The sequence below is a fragment of the Bubalus bubalis genome, chromosome 2 (genome assembly GCF_019923935.1).
Source record: "Bubalus bubalis isolate 160015118507 breed Murrah chromosome 2, NDDB_SH_1, whole genome shotgun sequence".
Classification (NCBI taxonomy): domain Eukaryota; kingdom Metazoa; phylum Chordata; class Mammalia; order Artiodactyla; family Bovidae; genus Bubalus; species Bubalus bubalis.
Genome location: NC_059158.1, coordinates 114949866 through 114969313, shown reverse-complemented (window position 1 = coordinate 114969313; position 19448 = coordinate 114949866). Strand labels below are relative to the sequence as shown.

At 45.0% G+C, this 19448-nt stretch overlaps 1 protein-coding gene across 1 annotated transcript in view; it reads right to left on the bottom strand.

The window, feature by feature from the left end:
- The window catches only part of TMEM163 (transmembrane protein 163), a 270059-nt gene that overhangs the window by 40090 nt on the left and 210521 nt on the right, over positions 1 to 19448 (bottom strand). Inside the window, exon 5 of the mRNA XM_025261843.3 lies at positions 7663 to 7759. Coding sequence (XP_025117628.1) covers positions 7663 to 7759 — 97 coding nt within the window. The remainder of the gene's footprint in view (positions 1 to 7662; positions 7760 to 19448) is intronic.

Genomic DNA, 19448 nt, shown 5'->3' with positions numbered 1-19448 from the left:
CCACATCTTTAACCACAAGGTGACATGCCTCAGAGTACTCACTCAGTACAAGATCCTCAAGAAACTTACTCCCATGGATGAGGCACTTGCTCCAGAGGCCTGAGGCGGACAAGCTGACTGGGTAGGCAGCATGTCTGTGAGCCTGCTCACCTGGGCCCAAGGCTTCACTCCTGGCCCCTCAGTCCTCTCTCATGTCGTCCTGTTAACCATCTCCTACCTCCCAAGGGAGGTCATACAGAATGGATTTGAAAGACTGCTGGGAAGGCTGAGGGGAGGCTGGGTTTGAAGCTGAAGGGACAAGAGGAATGGGAAGGAAGGGATCAGTGTCTTCAGACACAGCATCTGTGAGAGCAACAGGGGCTAGAAGGGGGTGGGAAGGACTTGAAGGGATCTGCCTAAGGAGGAGGAGGAGTCAGGCAGGCAGTGACTGAGGGTTCCAGAAGGAGTGAGTGCAGAGGCGCCATTTCCAAAGAAGTGGACAAGGTGGGAGCTCAGAGGGGAAGCGAGAGGCCCTGGGTGAGAGGGAAGGAGGAAGGGGAGGAGACAAACAGGGGTATGAGGAGGGGGCAGGCTAAGCTGGTTCCATCCTCTCCACCTGGTAAAGATGGACCAAGAGGTGACAAGCTACTGAAGAACTTAAGGAATTCTTCCCAGTAACTCCTGAATGCTAAACACCTCACAAAACCAAAAGCCTACAAATCCAAGAGTCACAGTCACTGTGAAGGAAGACCCTTGGGGGACGTTCTCACCCGTGGACTTGCAAGTACAATCCTAATATATCCTTTACCAGAGTTATCACTCTAGCTTTGTTCCTGAGAGTGAAATCCCATCGGGGGCCCATGCAAGGACACCACTGACTGCCCCCAGCTCTGCAAAGCCAGCCAGGCCTCTGCGTGAGGGGGATATAGCAACACTGAGGGAAGAGATGTGCCCAGAAAGCAGGCGGCCACCCCGCACTGTGAGCCACCTTCGTGTCCCACGAGGCCTGGAAATGAAACAGGGCTCACGACTGGTTGCCTGAAAGAACACAGTTGTGAGGGGGGCTCCCTCCTCTTGGCAGAAGCTCCTTTGTTCTGGTGGGTGGGATGGAATCTCAGGCAAGAACTTAGCTGAGCGAAAACAAGGGGAGGTTTGAAAGCAACCCTGCGACTCGAGGAAGAATCAAAGCAATGCCGAGCAACCACTCCTGACCCACAACAGAGTTATTTTTCCTTTCTTCCTTCTCCGTTTTCCGTTCTCTATTCTTTTCCTCCAGACACACTGGAAACAAACAGGAAACAAACGCCTGAGAAAAAGAAAGCAAGCTCACACAGATCCCTTGGTCCCTGTGGCTGCTCAGCCTCTAAGAGCCTTCTCCTCCCTGGACCTCAGCCCCAGACCCTCCTCACTCAAGCCTGTCTCCCCAGTGTCCACTCTTCCTTCAGATCACAGTGGAGGCCCCAACACGCCTCCCGCATAGCAGGCTTCATCTATTACAGCCCTCATCACCTAAATCAAATGTTTAGGCTGTCTGGGTCTCTCCCCAGCCGTGAGCTCCTGGAGATGGGATGGGATTTCACTCTCAGGAACAAAGCTAGAGCGATAACTCTGGTAAAGGATATACTAGGATTGTACTTGCAAGTCCACGGGCGAGAACGTCCCCCAAGGGTCTTCCTTCACAGTGACTGTGACTCTTGGATTTGTAGGCTTTTGGTTTTGTGAGGTGTTTAGCATTCAGGAGCTACTGGGAAGAGTTCCTTACGTTCTTCAGTAGCTTGTCACCTCTTGGTCCATCTTTACCATCTCCAGCATTTGCTGGAGAGCAAATGCCAGCTCCTAGGAGAAGTCAGGGCCTTTGCAGAGCAATGAAGAAACTCTAACCATTAGTGCTAGCTGACTTTGAATCCCCAGTGCCTAGACAGTAGGCACAGTAAGGATCAGTAGGCACTCACATGGCAGCAATTATTATTATCAGCATATGACCATATATTATTCATTGCCAATTGGGAACAATGCGTCATTGTAATTATAATTGTTATCACTTTTAGTGCATGTGACTTACGGAGGAGGTTAGGCCCAGACCCTGTCAAGAGCTCAAGGTAAACGAGTCACAGTCTATGAACAGAAAAGTGTAATGAGCTAGTACAACTCAACAGGTCACTGAGAGAAAGTGCATGGGAAAGGATGAGACTTCCTGGGTCATGGGATCTGACATAATACCTTTGGCTTTCGCCAAGCACACGACAGTTGATGGAGCAATTCCGCATTCATCACATCGTTTAGTTCTCACAATGCTTGTTGTGGAGCAGGGGGCGTGACACCCGTTTACAAAGAAGGAAACTGTCTCTCAGAGAGAAGACACAATTTGCCGGAAGTCTCACAGCCGACGAGTGGTGAGTTAGACTTAGAGGACGCCTGCCCACCGTGTGCTGGGGTTCCCAAAAGGAAGGGGCCCAGAGTTGGCTGTGGCTGCCTGAAGCCAGAGAGAGACAAGCACCAGTCCTATCCAGCCAGGGGGAGGGGGACCAGGAGGCAGGAAAGAGGGATCAAGGGGCCCCTCTGAAAGGAACTCAGGCCACGAGCAGTTCAGAAACTTTAAAATCAGAACGGCAAGAGTAGTCACCACCTTAGTAGCACTGTCTCCTGTTAATAATATCGATTATTTTAAGTAAACGGCTCACTTGATCTTTATCATAAACCCCTGATGCAAGTATTGTCCCCATTTGGCATATCCGGAAGCCCAGAGTCAGAGAGATGGAGCAATTTGCTTGCAGTGGTCACATGGGTACTGGGGCGGGGGGAGTCACTCAGCCTCCACGCCCTCCCCTCTTTCCACGTGACTCCATGTAACCCCCGAATTCCCTCATTCCCTACTTCTGCTTTTCCATGGCTTCTGGGTACACTTGCATGCATGCTTTTCAACAGACAAAGCAACAGGAGCACACCCTGGTCAGTGGCACAGATCGCAGGGGGCCGCAGGGTGGGAGCAGCAGTGGCAGTCAGAAAATGCCAGGGATGGAATCAGCTGGGAGCCAGGCACCTCCACCTGAATATGTGAGGACAAGAAAAAGCAAAGCAAAAAACAAATGGAGTGGGTAAAAAAAAAAGGAGAAGAAATAAGACAGAAGGTTCAAACTTGAAAAGCCAGTGAACAGTGGGACCACGGAATCCCACAGTATCAGGAGCCAAGACAGCCCGAGACAAGGAAACAAGGGTTCAAATCCAGGCACTGCCACCAGCCAGCTGATGACCTCAGGAAGCTCACTTCTGCTTTCAGAGCCCCCAGGTGCCACCACAAGAGAGAAGTGTGCCACCTGGCCCTGCCTTCCCTTCTAGAGCGTGGTGGGTGTGAAAACAGCAACACAATGATGCTCATGTCAAAGCAGCCACAGACATAATACCAAACCACTGCCGCCGCATCTGCGGCAGCACCCACACTCCCCAACTTCTAAAAAACCACAGTTCATGCAGAGTTTCTGAGAAGGCTCTTTTGGAATCTGCTTCGTCAATGATCCAATGAGACCCCATGCAGGCCATGACGGAGCAAACTTAAGCCATCTGCCCAAGAGGCCCTTGCAGGAGACACTATGGAATCCTTCTGGGGGTCCCCTGAGAATGGGCTGGCCTGTCTCCTCCAGCATGAGGCGGCTGAGGAGCAGGCGACACCATGGCTCAGATCCAGCCAACTGCACAGGAGGGCGATTCCTAACTGCATGGCTTTTTTCAAAACTCACCCATTCTCACAAATTACTCGCACTCTGAGAATTGTGCCGGTGATATTAAAAAGAAAGCTGCTGGGGAAACAGGCCTGGGGCAGGGAAAACATTGCTTCAGACAAACCCATGTAACAACTTGATGGAAATCATACATCAAAAGGTAATTCTGGGGACTTCCCTAGTGGTCTAGTGGTTAAGACTTTGTCTTCCAATGCAGGGGGTGCAGGTTCAATCCCTGGTTGGGGAGCTAAGATCCTACATACATCATGGCCAAAAATCCAAAACATAAAACAGAAGTAATACTATAACAAATTCAATAAAGACTTTTAAAATGGTACATATAAAAAAATCTTTTTAAAAAAAGGCAGTTCTGCAGATGAGGGCAAGGGTGAAGGTGTAACTTGGACATAAAATTTAGGATATCAAAACCCTAAACTCCAGTCTCCCTGGTTTCAACTACCACCAACTATGAGCCGCCAAGAGGCACAGACTGCATTTGGTCTGCCAGAAACTAATCACCTGCTCCTAACCAGGGTTCCCCAAATATTTTAAGTATAAATATGCCTTGGTTACTTGGTTACATAAATATGCCAGAGTTTCCACAACCCTGAAGGTCTAAAAAAACAAACAAATACAACAGACCACTTTACATCTTTCCTTAGAGTTCTGACAGGATGACCATAAGCGGGTATGATTTTTAAATCCCACACCAGGACTAACAACATACAGTTGGTGTGAACCCTACCAGGACAGGGACAGTCTTGGTTCAATCATAGAGGTCTTCACCCTCTCTGATCTCATCTAGGCTGGGCATGAGATACCCTAGCAATGATGTGGATTTTAACTTGGTGAGCTTCTTCTCTTAGGAATATTTGTACCATAAGATATAAGGCTGCTTCCAGTTAAAACCCCTGGAGATCCCCTGGAGAAGGGAATAGCTACCCCTCCAGTATTATTGCTCGGAGAATCCCATGAACAGAGAAGCCTGGCAGGCTGCAGTCCATAGGACTGCAGAGAGTCAGACACGACTGGGAAACCAACATATTCCCTTTCACTTTTTTCAAGCTTCAGATTCTGATGGAATGGAACACATGATAGTCAGTCTGATGAAGGAAGACGATGAACAAATCCAGATTCAAGGTAACCAGGAAGACCAAGGTAAGATAAGATATAATATATGGAGTATAAGACATGGGATTATTTGCTTGAGCCAGCTCTTCTGAAAAAGATGAAATCCATAGGTAGGTACACTACTACCCTGCTATCCATCTTTCCTCCGTGTCACTGAGATGTTAGTTGTGATGATAAATAACAAACAAAAACAAGACAAAAACAAGGAGGGCCACAAACAAGGTCTATGAGCACAGCTATCCATTCTACATCAAGTAAGCCCTGCCTCACATTAATTTTTAACACCTAAATAAATGAAAATGTCAACAAGCCCAGTGCTGAAAATTCCCACCAATAAACATTTCTTGGAGTGGAGTCAGATTTCCACCCCTTGTAAAATGCAAAGATGTTATCTGACTGACATCTTAATTAATCACACAATACTTTTATGTCTAGATGTGGCTCAGACAGTTAAGAATCTGTCTGCAGTGCAAGAGATCGGGTTTGAGCCCTAGGTTGGGAAGATCCCCTGGAGAAGGGAATGGCTACCCCTCCAGTATTATTGCTGGGAGAATCCCATGGACAGAGGACACTGGCAGGCTGCAGTCCATAGGACTGCAAAGAGTCGGACACAACTGAGCAACTAATTTTTAAAGGGCTTCCCTGGTAGCTCAGACACTAAAGAATCCGCCTGCAGTGCAGCAGACCCAGGTTCAATCCCTGGGTCAGGAAGATCCCTGGAGAAGGGAATAGCTACCCCTCCAGTATTATTGCTGGGAGAATCCCATGGACAGAGGAGCCTGGCAGGCTGCAGTCCATAGGACTGCAGAGAGTCGGACATGACTGGGAAACCAACATGTTCACTTTCACTTTGTTCAAGCTTCAGATTCTGGTGGAATGGAACACATGATAGTCAGTCTGATGAAGGAAGATGATGAACAAGTCCAGATTCAAGGTAACCAGGAAGACCAAAGTAAGATAAGATATAACATATGGAGTATAAGACATGGGATTATTTGCTTGAGCCAGCTCTTCTGAAAAAGATGAAATCCATAGGTAGGTACACTACTACCCTGCTATCCATCTTTCCTCCGTGTCACTGAGATGTTAGTTGCGATGATAAATAACAGTTAAGGTCCTGAGGAGGTACCAAGGGAATGGCTCTAATCTCAGGTTCAAGCTGGCGAGGGGTGGGGGCATTAGGTACACAGGACAAGTTAACGCAGTCACTTTAACAGCTCTACTAAAAACAGTGTAATGCCTGCTCCATTTTCATCTTCCCATAAACACACACACACACATGCAATACATTACCCCCAAAAGATTAACATGTGTTTTTCTAAAAGTGAAACTAAAGGTCTCATAACTTAGGCCTTTTATAAGATGGTGCACATAGTCGAGCACAAACCAAGTCACACCCTGAAAGAAGAGCCCGTAATTTTGCATTACATCACTATGCAACTTATAAACAGGCGCACCTCATCTCACCTCACTTTGTAGATAATTATTTTTTTTTTTTACAAATTGAAAGTTTGTGGTAACCCTGTGTCCAGTAAGTCTATTGGCACCATTTTTTCCAACAGCATTTGCTCACCTTCTATCCCTGTGTCACATTCTGTTAATCCTCAAAATATTTCAAACTTTTAAAAACATTTTTATTGGAGGATAGTTGATTTACAATGTTGTGTTAGTTTCAGGTGTACAGCAAAGAGAATCAGTTACATATATACATATAGCCACTCTTTCTTCTTTAAAAGATTCTTTTCTCATATAGGTCATTACAGAGCATTGAGTAGAGTTCCCTGTGCTACACAGCAGGTCCATATTAGTTACCTATTTTATATAGACTCATGTATATATGTCAATCCTGATCGCCCAGTTTACGATCCCCCTCCCCCCACGTTTTATTACATTTCTTACGGTGGTCAGTGATCTTTGATGTTACCATTGCAAACAGATTGTGACTTGCTGAAGTCTCAGATGATAGCTCACATTATCTTTGCAATAGGTATTTTTAAATCAAGGTATGTACATTGGTTTTGTTTTTTAAGATATAATGCCATTGAACACATAACAGACTACATATAATAGACATAGTATTAACATAACTTCTATGTGCACTGGGAAACCAAAAAAAATGTGTGATTTGCTTTATTGCATTAATTGCTTTACGGTGACAGTCAGAAACTAAACCCATCATATCTCTGAGGTAAGTTTGTAGAGAGAATCATTGTAATGGCAGTATCTTCATCTCCTGATAGGTAAATTAGCCTCCAGGAGACTGTAAAAGTCTTTTTTTTTTTACCAGTATTCATAAGATGTGGAGCAAAAATAGAATCAGAGTGCAAAAAAAAAAAACAACAACAACAAAAAAGAATCTGGTGCCTCTCACCAAGAAAATGAGGTGAAAACACACTTTAATATGAAATTGTGTCCTCCAGTTTCTGCATTTGAATGTTAGTTGTGTCAGAAAATCTAATGTGAATAGATTTATGTACTGAATTGAGGTGCAAGGACAAAAATAATTCTTACTATAAGTCATTGAGTGGATGCAGAACAGATGCAAACAACACAGGTTGGATCACTGCTCTATAAAAATCACCTCATTTCTCTTAATATAAAAGACATTAAAAGTAGTCAAAAGACACAGAACATGCACCAGCTCAACTATCTTTTTGTCTTGCCCAGTGCTTTTCTCCGCTGAGTCATTTACATTCTAATATGAGGTCTTCTGGACTCCTAAGATACTGTTTATTTTCTCTCCACCTCCCCAACTTCCCCTAGTAAGTCTGGGGTGAGAGGTAATACAAGAGGCTGGTACCCTCAGGAAAGACTTAAGAAAAAAGAAGAAACTTACAACTTCCGGGAGCAGCTTCGTCGAGAGGTCATGGATAGCTTTGACCACTATACACACAGAGGACAGAAGGAATATCACCCCCAAGATGACACAGGCTCTGCAAAGAAACAGAACATTGGGAATCACCTGGGAGAACTCCATCTGGCTAGTTTCCACAATGGCAGTAACAATGACACAACCCGAGGCCCTAGGATCCACCATAATTTGCCATACTGCAACCATGCCCACCCACAGTATCAGAATTAATACTGAATCATTTCTAGAACACAGTTCAGTGATTTATCATCAAAATCAACCTCGTGTGAAAGGGTCTCACCATCCTACATGACCTCACAGCATCCCACGAATGCTGGTATGAAAGGATCTTCAAGGCCATGAAATCCTTCTCCTGCCTGGCAACACAACATGTCACCCCTCCTCTAGCTGGAGTACAGAGTTTAATAGCAAAGAGTGGAGGTTCTGACGTGAGACTTTCCAGGTTCTACCATTTAACCTGCTGCTTGATCTTGGTCAAGCTACCAAACTTCTTTTAGCCTCTATTTCCTCATCTGTCAAGTGGGAGTAACATTTCCTACCTGAAGATAAAATAAGATAATGCACAGAGCATAAAAAATTAATCCATTAATCCTGGCTTAAATGATGGAAGAGAAAAGCACACCCTGCATGTCTCTTGCTGATAGAACAGGACAGACACTTTTGGATTTTCTCAAACATAAAAAGAGGAATGATTCAGTAATGACAAAAGAAGAGAGTTCATCTGCTGTATTTAAAATGGATAATCAACAAATATCTACTGTATAGCATAGGGAACTCTGCTCAATCTTATGTGGCAGCCTGGATGGTAGGGGAGTTTGGTGGGGTAGGGGGGGAATGGGTACATATATATGGATTGCTGAGTCCCTTCACTGTCCACCTGAAACTATCATAACATTGTTAACTGACTATACTCCAAAATAAAATTAAAAGCAAAAAAATAAAGAGTGTTCATGGCAGGATGAAGCAATTCTTTTAAAAAATAAATGAGAGGAGAAAAGGAAGGATGAAGTCAACCAAGACACCATGCACAGGAGAGGTGAGAGCAAGTTAGGAATGAGGTCATGGGAAAAGTCAGAGGACACCCGGCCAGGGGAGTGGGGTGGAGCTGGGAGGATGACTATGGGGCTTGGGATGCCCCAGCTGGCAACCCAGACACTCACAGAAGGGAAGAATACAGAAAATGAAAGTAAACCTGAGGAAATGATGATAGAGATACAAGGGTCAATATACCAAATGAAAATGAAGAGAAATAGAAAAGAAACCAGTACGAGAAGCCCTACATCATTCCTGTCCCAACCTGCGGTCACCATCACTTAGCAGCCTTCTCAGCCCTCCTCCCAAGCTACAAAATAAAACCATGTTTCATTGCCCATGCTTTAATTACCATGTTCTGGACTAATAGAAGGACCCAAAGAGGCACCTACTTAGAATCCTAACCAGCCTATAGACAGACACCTTTTCCCAAACCTAAGGGTCAGAAATGAGGGGGTAAACAGGGTGCGTGGAGTTCACTCCAAAGGCTTCTTATCAACACATTAGTAGTAGGTTTTATTCTCTCAAAAACACAGATGGGAAGGTACTTCAGCGGCAATCCAGTGGTTATGACTCCACTTTCCAATGCAGGGGGTATGGGTTCGATCCCTGGTCAGGAAATTAAGATCCCACATGCTCTAGCATGAGGCCAAAAAGTAAAATCACAAAATCAAAAACACAGGAAGAAGCGATCAATGTGGGCTGGTGTGAAACACAAAAGAACAAAGGAAAAGTAATAAGCAGGCTGGGGCTCTTGTACAGACTTGAGCTGAAGAGACTCCTGGACCTATAAACCAGGCAGGTGATCCACCCCAGGCGCCACACATCCTCATAAGGAGCCTGGGGGGAAACATACACTCGAGGGGATGGTGGGGGATGGTGGGGTGTGAGTGTGTGTGCTTGCATGTGTGTGGAGAGATTACAGGTAGGTGTGTGGGGGTCGGTGGGTGGGTGGGTGTGGGTGTGTCGAGATTACAGGCAAAAAGCACCCAGGGACACAGCAGCAGAAATGAAGAAGGCTACAGAAGGTGGAGTGCCTGGCGCTGGTCACCACAGTCCTGGTAGGGTGATCAGGGTGGAGGGGACCACAGCCAAGAGGGGTATCACGCAGGAATGAGACGGCTTCCTGGAGGGCCCTTTAGTGACCAGACACCGGGGCAGGACCAGGGATTCCAGGGCTTGGGGGATCAAAGCTACCAAAGCAACTGGCCCAAGGCCCAGCTATCCCACAGGACAAATGACTATGGACCCACTGTGCCCAGCACTTGAAGTAACCACTTCTCCCTGCTAGCAAATGGAACTGTGAGAGGTGCCATTTCAGGAAAAGAGCCTAAAAGTCAGGCCTCCACTCAAGTGACTAACACACATGCTCTCTCTGCTTCACACTTTCAGATAAATTTAATCTCCAACTTGGTTTCCTAGCCCTCACACTTTACACCCCACTGAGGAATTTTTTTGGAACAGTATCCCAAGGACTGCCACTCAGGGTCAATCTTATCAGAATCTCTAGGGGTGAATACAGGCATCTGTATTTGCTTTTTAAATTGCTTCTCAGAAACAGAAGTAGACCCACAGACATAGAAAACAGATTTAAGAATACCAAAGGGAAAGAGTTGGGGAGGGATAAACTAGGAGATTTGAGATTAACATACGCACACTACTGTCTTTCTTGGACAGAGGAGCCTGGCGGGCTATAGTCCCTGGGGTTGTGTCAAGTTGGACATAACTGAACACCCATGCTATACTATATATAAAATGGATAAACAGAAAGGTTCTCCTGTACAGCACAGGGAACTCTACTCAATATCTTGCAATAACCTATAAGGGAAAAGAATCTGAAAAAGAATGTATGTATGTATGTGTGTATATGAACTGAAGTGTTAGTCGCTCAGTCGTGTCCAGCTCTTTGTGACCCCAGGGACTGTAGCCCGCCAGGCTTCTCTAGAGTCCATGGGATTCTCCAGGGAAGAATACTGGAGTGGATTGTCGTTCCTGTCTCCAATATGCATGTATATACATAAATATGAAAAAGTGAAAGTGTTAGTCATTCATTTATGTTTGACTCTTTGCAACCACATGAACTGTAGCCAGCTGGTTCCTCTGTCTACAGAATTCTCCAGGCAAGAATACTGGAATGGGTAGACATTCCCTTCTCCAGGGGATCTTCCTAACTCAGGGATCGAATCCAGGTCTCCAACATTGCAGACAGATTCTTTACCATTTGAGCCACCAGGGAAGATACACACACACACACACACACACACATATAAAACAGAATCCCTGTGCTGTATACCCAAAACTAACACAACACTGTAAACCAACTATACTTCAGGAGAAAAATAAAGCTCCCCAGGCAGTTCCCTGAATAATGTCTCAGGGCTGAGTCCCAGGCCTAGTTCAAGGGAAGGCCCTGCCCTTAGCGAGCTTCCACTATGGGTGAAAATCCATCCTTCTCTGAACAGAAGGAACCCCCCGCCCCCCGCCAGCTGCTGAGGAAGGAGGGGTCTAATGTTCCCTGAAAAACCTGCAGCGCATCCATTACTTGATCGGTCTTCTCTCACTGAGGCATGAGAGAACCCAAGTGAGAGGCACCACTTGGGTGCTAAACCTTCTGTAGAGCATTTACCACAACATCCTCAAGAAGCCTCCATCTCCAAATTCCTCAGAGGGGACAGGAACAAACGTCTGAGCTGCTTCCTGACAGGGACCAGTGGTGCTGCAGGACTCTCTCTTTCTCCCAGTCCACACAGGCACACCTTGATAACGCACAAAAAGTGGATTTGGGTTTTGTTGGATTCTGTTAAGGAGACAGGTATAAAAGATGCAGTGGTCTCCTTACATAATATCTTGCTTATATATCTTCAATCAAAACTACCTAGAAGTTGCTTAAGGGTGAGAACTATATTTTCATATCTCAATATCTATAGCAGCACCTGGCAGGTGCCCCTGCATGCATCTGTAGAGTATATATAATCATTAACTGATCGGAGCCACAAATGGGGTCCACCCAGGAAGGTCTGACTCCCTGAAATGAAGTGTTAGTTGCTCAGTCATGTCCAACTCTTTGTGGCCCCATGGACTGTAACCTGTCAGGCTCCACTGTCCATGGAATTTTCCAGGCAAGAATACTGGAGTGGGTTGCCATTTCCTTTTCCAGGGAATCTTCCCAACCCAGGGATCGAACGTGGGTGGCCTGCATTGAAGGCAGATTCTTTACCAGCTGAGCCACTTTCCTATATTGACTGATTACCTAACCACTGACTGATTTGTAAGTTTCCCCCCATAGAGTTTAAAGGGGCATCAACCACTTACCACTGGGGATGGGAAGAGGAAAGAGACTCCTAACACTTGAGCCAAAATGCCTATAGAATAGCCCACATTGTAAAACAACTCCGAAATGTAATGAAAAAAAAAATCCAAAGAAATCGATGATTTGTTTATTCATGTTGAATTTTACAGATCTATCATATTTGCCTCAGAAATATACCTACAAATATGCTCCAAATGTTTTAAAAACCTATTTTCATCTTTTTTTAAATGTGCTTCAAATTCAGAAGCCAGTCACTCTTTCATCAACACTGCTGGAAGCCTGTGTGTCAGAGCTCCCCCAGAGCTGAAAGCAGCTATTATTAGCTGAGCGTGTGATGCCATTTTTTTTAACATGTTATTAATAATATATTGTGTTTACACAGCAGCTTTCTCCTCAGGCACTCAAGAGTTCTGCACATCAGCTCCTAAATGCCCTGGTGGCCACTGACCAGACCTAGGTTTTTGTTTTTCTGTTATTTCATGGACTGGAGGGGTCAGGGGTCGGGAGAGGTTTGTTTCACAGACACAAGGAGTCAAAACGGGATTGTGGAGGACTGGCAGGCTTCCCCAAGGTCACCCCAGGAATCTGAAGTCCACCCAGAAATAGAAGCCAGGTCTCCTGATGTCCTCCCAGTGGTCAGCCTCCCTGGCCACTCAAAGGCTCTGGGCCTTCACGTGACATCCTCACGCCACCACTGCCATGGGACTGCAGCAATCTCCCGGAAGCAGAGAAGATTTGGGTCAGGAGCAAACGCTGCAAATGTGGCTGCTTCCGAATGGGCAAGTGTGGGCTGCTTCCTGGTTTGTGGGGAGGCGGTGAGGGATGGGGGAAGGGACCTGCTCCATCAGAGCACCACGGCCTTCACCTGGAGAGGCTGGCCTGGCAGGGAAAGAAGGCAGTGTAGAGCCAGGTCACCGCAGCGAACACACCTCCTTCTCCCTCCAGCCCAAACCCTACAGCGGGAAAACACTGAGTCAGAAAGAAGCAAAGGATGGCTTTTATAATTTTCTGGATTGTTTCTTAATCCATATACTGGCTTATTTAAGAGCTCTTCCATCCTCACTATACATTTGCCTTCCCTATTGTAGTTTCCCTTTCCTAGATACAAATGCCCGTACGTGAAACAGATAAGTAACAAGGATTTACTGTATAACACAGGAAATTATACCCAATATCTTGTAGTAACCTTTAATGGAATACAATCTACAAAAAAAAAAAAAAAAAAAACAACAATCGAATCACTATGCTATATATCTGAAACTAACATGATATTATAAATCAACTATACTTCAATTAAAAATAATAAAATTTGGGGTGAGGGATAAATTGGGAGATTGGGATTGAGGTATACACACTACTAACTAATAAGGACCTACTGTACAGCACCGGGAAGTCAGCACTCTCTAATGGCCTATACGAGCAAAGAATCTAAAAAAAAACAGAGGATATCACGGATTCACTTTGCTTACACCTGAAACTAACACAACCTTATAAATCAACTATAGTATGCTCAATACAACTTTTAAAAATACAAGATAAAAGAAATAAAACTTAATTGAATAAAAAAAGAAAGAGGCAAATGAACTGCTTGTTGTTATTGTTCAGTCACTCAGTTGTGTCTGACTCTCTGCGACCCCAGGGACTGCAGCACGCCAGGCTTCCCTGTCCTTCACTATCTCCTAGAGCTTGCTCAAACTCATGTCCATCGAGTGGGTGATGCCATTCAACCATCTCATCCTCTGTCGCCCCCTTCTCCTCAAATGAACTGCCCCCCCTTGAATACAATGTCCCAATCCAGACTGACGCTGCATTTAAATTCTCACAGGACCAGTGATTATAAAAGCGTGGTCCATGGACCAGCAGTCTCCACATCACCTGGGAACTTGTTAAGAATGAAAATGCCGGAGGTCAACCCAGACCTACTGAATCAGAAACTCTGCAGATGGGGATCTAGCAATCTGTATTTTAATAAGTCCTTCAGACATTCACTGCAGTTTGAGAAACACTGTAGTATTAATCTTGTCAAAGATATACTTATTAATATCTGAAAGATTAGTAAAATCCAAAGAAATAGTTGAAGCCACTGATATTTTTTTTTCTCCTCCTAAAAGCTGCAAATTTCTTCAGCATTGTAAATCTATCTATCACCTTGCAGTCAGTATTAATTTTTGCCTCTGAAATTATACAGGAAACCAACTGGCAGACACTCTCACATCCCAAATGAGAGAAGGTTGGAAGTTTGGTCCCTGGTCAACTGTAGGCTTAAAGGCCTGAAATCATATGAATAAAGCCTGGGTCTTATCAATTCTAAGTTATTTGCCAAAGAGAAACTTCTTCTAATCATCTCCTAATTTACAAAAGCCTTAAAACACAGTTGCTCTGGCATTTTACCAATTCAGTCCACAGCTTAAAGTGTAATGTTTTATCATTTTCCACCCCAGCCTCCACAGCACTTGTAATCTGGGTCTATCTTCAATCAAACATGAAATAATAAAAAAATGAAAGACAGTCAAGTCACAAGTACATATGGTTCTTAGGGATGTATGATTTCTAATGCTGTTTCATTCTATCTGGTCCTCTTTTACTACATGTAGTCTGCCATTTTAAGTAAAACAACACACAAAATCAGCTAGGAGACAAGAGAAAGTGCACCAGGAATGCCATGAGCCATTTCTCATTCTCTATAATGGCTTCGCCAAACAGCCAACATTGATTCAAGACTCCCTGCCTCCCTTCACGCCATGGCCACCAACACCCACCTCCTCTTCCACTGCAGGAGTTTGCTCCCCTCCTCTTTCTGTTCTTCCTCATCTTACCTGCTTGACCCTCATAGGCTCTAAATCTCCATCTCCTCTCTCTAACTGTGTCCTCCTCTCTCTTCTCTCTTTAGCTTTAACCTCATCCACCTGCTGTTTTGTGAACAGGCTGTGGTGAAGGGGAAGGGTGGCTTGGACCAGGGATGGCTACTCAGGCTAGAGCTCTACAGGCATGTGGTCAAACCCTGTCCATGATAAGATCATCCATCTCCTCAAGACCGAATCACTAAGAACCTCTCCTTACTCAACAAATGAACAATATACAAGCTGATTAAGCCTATCCAAGTGGAATCTCACTGACATAGGACTTTCTTCTTGGCTTCAATTTTAGGGACAAAAATCAGCATGGGAGATTTGTTAAAGACTCAGATTCTAGAGCAGTGCAGACCAATAAAATTTTCTGTGATGAAGGAGATGTTCCATTCTGTTCTGTTCAAAAGGGTAGCCACTAGCCACATGCGGCCACAGAGACTTCAAATGTGGCTAATTGCAATGGAAGAAATTCAATGTTAATGCTTTTTAAATTAATTAAATTTTAATTAATTAAAATAAATGACCACATGTGGTCATACCATATTGAACAGCGGAACTCTAATGGTTGGGTTGAAAACACAGACATTCACCAAAAAATCTGTTTAGTTTAAATACATATATATATATATATATATATATAGAGAGAGAGAGAGAGAGAGAGAGAGACGAACAATCAGGTAAGTTGATGTGGGCCAGCAGTAGGTAGTAGGAGTGCTAGTCGCTCAGTCGTATCTGACTCTCTGTGATCCCATGGACTACAGCCTGCTAAGCTCCTATGTCCATGGAATGCTCCAGGCAAGAATACTGTAGTGGGTTGCCACTGCCTTCTCCAGGGCATCTTCCCAACTCAGGCATTGAATGCGGGTCCCCTGCATTGCAGGCAAATTCCTTACCATCTGAGCCATCAGGGGAGTCCAGCAGGTTCTACTCTGAAAAGCCTTGTGAAGGGACATCATGCCTTTGGTGCCTTTCTCAATCAATGCATCCCCTCTCTCCTTCCAGTTAACCCCCATCTCCCAGGTTCACATGCCTCACTCTTGATCTCACCTTATCTCAAGCGAGCCTAGAACATCTACTACTCCACTGGGGTAACTGCATTCATTCACATTTTAAGGTGAATGGAATGCCAAGGTAAGAAAACAAAACCTAGCCCCAGCATCCCGAGAGCACACACCTGGGATAGGAAACCTGAAAAGTATTACTGGACAGTCATTAGTAGTGAATGTGAAAACTGATAACACACAAAGAACAGAATGAAGAAAGAAACCAAAGCGATGAAACACAACCTGGGGACCAAGTGGGAAGGAAGGATGGCACTGTGGTGTGACAGGTAACCTGGGTCTAGAGGACTAGACACGAGCCATCAAGTAGAGAAGCTGAAAGGCTGTGGAGGGCACTCCAGGCAGAGGGAACTTCATAAGCAAAGATGTGAAGACCCCACATTGTGCGGCCCTGCTTCTATGGAAATCCAAAGTGGAGAGGCTCTTCCTGGATCATCAGGCTAGGGGAGCAGCCGTGCAAGAGCCACGTGAGGAAGGGCCCTCTGTGTCCTGGAAGTCCCCTCGAGATGGCAGGCACAGCATCACCCACGATATGCACAATGCTTTTTCTGAATCTACTGAGATGATCGTGTGGTCTTTGTCTTCCCTTTTGTTTGAGTGGTGAATCACATTGACTGATCTGCATGTGTTGAACCAGCCTTAGGAACTTGGGATGAATCCCACTTGGTCATGGTGTATGAGTTTTTTTTATATTGCTGGATACAGTTTGCTAAGAAATTTGTTAAGAATTTATGCACCTATATTCAAAGATATTGGTCCACAATTTTCTTTTTTGGCAGTATCTTTGTCTGGTTTTGATATCAGATTGACGGTGGCTTCAGAGAATCTCTTTGGGAGTGTTCCTTCCTCTTCACAGTTTTTTGGAAGAATTTGACAACATGATATTTACAATGCATCTTAGATAGTACATAGACCAGTGTATTATATATAATAGTTATACACTTTAATATACATTAGGAAAACTGATTTTTACTCCATGCCTACAAGGATATTATTGCTGAAGAAAAAAATGTCAAATATGATTATATTTAAATAAATGTTAAGTAAGTAACGGCATAGGCGGTACGGCACAAATCATCAAGGTGGAACACACATGTCTAAGGCTGAGGAAGCCTGTAGTGCTGACAGGAAGTTGTTAAACAGTTTTAAGCAAGGGAGGTACATGATGTGATCTGGCCTTTACAAAGACCTTCTGACTGGGGGGAGTTTGGCAGAGTTGAAGGGAAGGAAACTAGAAGCAAGGAAATCAGCTGGGAGACAAGGCTAGTAGTCAAGGAAACGAGTAATGACCCCTTACAGAGTAGCCGTGACAGCTAAGAGGGATCAATAGGAAAGACCCTGCGGAGGCAGAAGGGATGGACCCTGGTAACCAACTGGACAACAGAGAAGGATGCCAGGAAAACCCAATCTTTTTTCCAAAAGGAAAGAGGTAGTGGCACATCCCAAAGCAGGAGGAGTGAGACCAGGGTGGGGAGCTGGTGGGGAGTCTAGTCTAGGACTCACAAAGCTCAAGGAGCAATGTCCAGACAGCCAGATACCTGGAGCTTAGGGGAAGCAGCATCACCCAAGCCTTGCTGCCCAGGGCCACTTTCCTGGGCCCCTAGGTCTCAGGATGCTGTTTCTTGGGTATAGAGAGATGCAAGGAGAAAAAGGAACTGGGAACAACCTTCCTAGTGATTGCCAGACCCCACCCAGTATCTCTACTTCCCGTATATGCTGCAAGGGGGCTGTATGCTGAGACCTAAGAGCCTCATTAGTCTCCTTGAATCCACAATTACCAGTTGACGCCTTCAGTGTTCCGGTGCCAGGATTCAGCACCAAAGAAACACATGAATAACAGCCTGTTCTCGTGCAGCTTACACAGGGAGGGACAGACAATAAGCATGTGAACAAACAAGAACATTCTACAGAAGTAAAGCAGCACAAAGGAGGAGAGTAAGAGGCGTGTATTCTACACAGAGTCATCACCCTTCTCTAACTAAGGAGGGGGCGTTTAAACACAGATGGGAGAGTGAGCTGAACAGCTACCCGGGGACGAGCACTCTAGACAGAGAGCACGAGGAGCAAAGGTGCCCATGCAGGTGAGACAGGAAGATATGAGCGCAGCCATTCCGGAAATAAGGCCAAGAAACAGCCTTGGGCAAAACAGGCCTTGGTAACTAAAGAACAAACACCCAAGTCCCAGAGACAAAAGCCAGACTTGCAGGAATAAAATATTAAGTTTACCTGTGTTACACTCAAGAATATACTTAGTTGCCAGAAGACAAGAAGTTCAACTATAGAAAAAAGTTTAATAAGACTGCCTTACTTATTTATGCATGCCATGCAGCATGTGGGATCTTAATTCCCCGACCAGGGATTGAACCCACTGCCCCCTACACTGGAAGCATGAAGTCTTAACCACTGGACTGCCGGGGAAGTCCCTCAACTCTAAACTTTAGACACATCTGCTCAGATGTTTTCTCATAGAAAATTCTCCTGCACTCCTTTCCCTTCACAGAAACGCTCCCTATTGCCAATATCCAGTTGGAGCCACCTGCTGCTGATCAAAAAAGGTGGACAATTTCTGGAAATTATCAGTGATCATGAGGCAAACCCTCCCTTTTGTTGTAAAAGCAACTTGTCCCTTCTACTTAGGGAGTTGGCACGATTTTTTTCTGCCTTCTCCCTTGTGCACAAGCTCCCTCTCTTAATGAGAAAGGTTTGCTTATCTAAGGGTCTTAGGGAAGTGATATTCATTTCTATAGTGTTGCTGCTGAAGGATCTGGAAAGGGCCTGGTAACAGAGGGAACCCAGCATTTTCAATGAACAGCAATAGAGCCCTCCTGACTGGCATACATGGTCATACTAGGACTTGGCTTTTATTTTGAGTAGGATGGGAAACCAACAATGAAATGAAACCAACAATGGATTGAATAGAGAAATGACTCACATTATTTTTCGCAGGATCAATCTGGCTGCTCTGTTGAGAGCAGACCAAGGAGGGTCATGGGTGCAGGCAGGGAGGCCAAGGGAAGATAATGCTGCCAGAATAAGAACCAGTGTTTGTGCTCAGTCACTAAGTCATACATATCCAACTCTTTGTGACCCCATGGACTGCAGCCCACCAGGCTCCTCTGTCCATGGGATTCTCCAGGCAAGAATACGGGAGTGCGTTGCCATTTCCTTCTCCAGGGGATCCTCCCAACCCAGGGATCGAACCCACACCTCCTGTGTCTCCTTTATTGCAGGTGGATTCTTTTACCCACTGAGTGATTGGGGAAGCTCCCTTTCTCAAAATCCACCTGCCCCCACATTTAATAGGAGTTATCACAAATCTTTAGGAGATAAGAAAGCTATAGGAAGAGAAAAACAAAAACCAAATGGGACCAGTTGGAACCAAGATGGTGACATACTCGACCTCCAACACAGTGGCTTTATACGCTGATTTTATCACATGAGCATGACACACCTACTTGCATCGTGATCAGAAATCAAGGACCAAAAGAGGATAAGAGA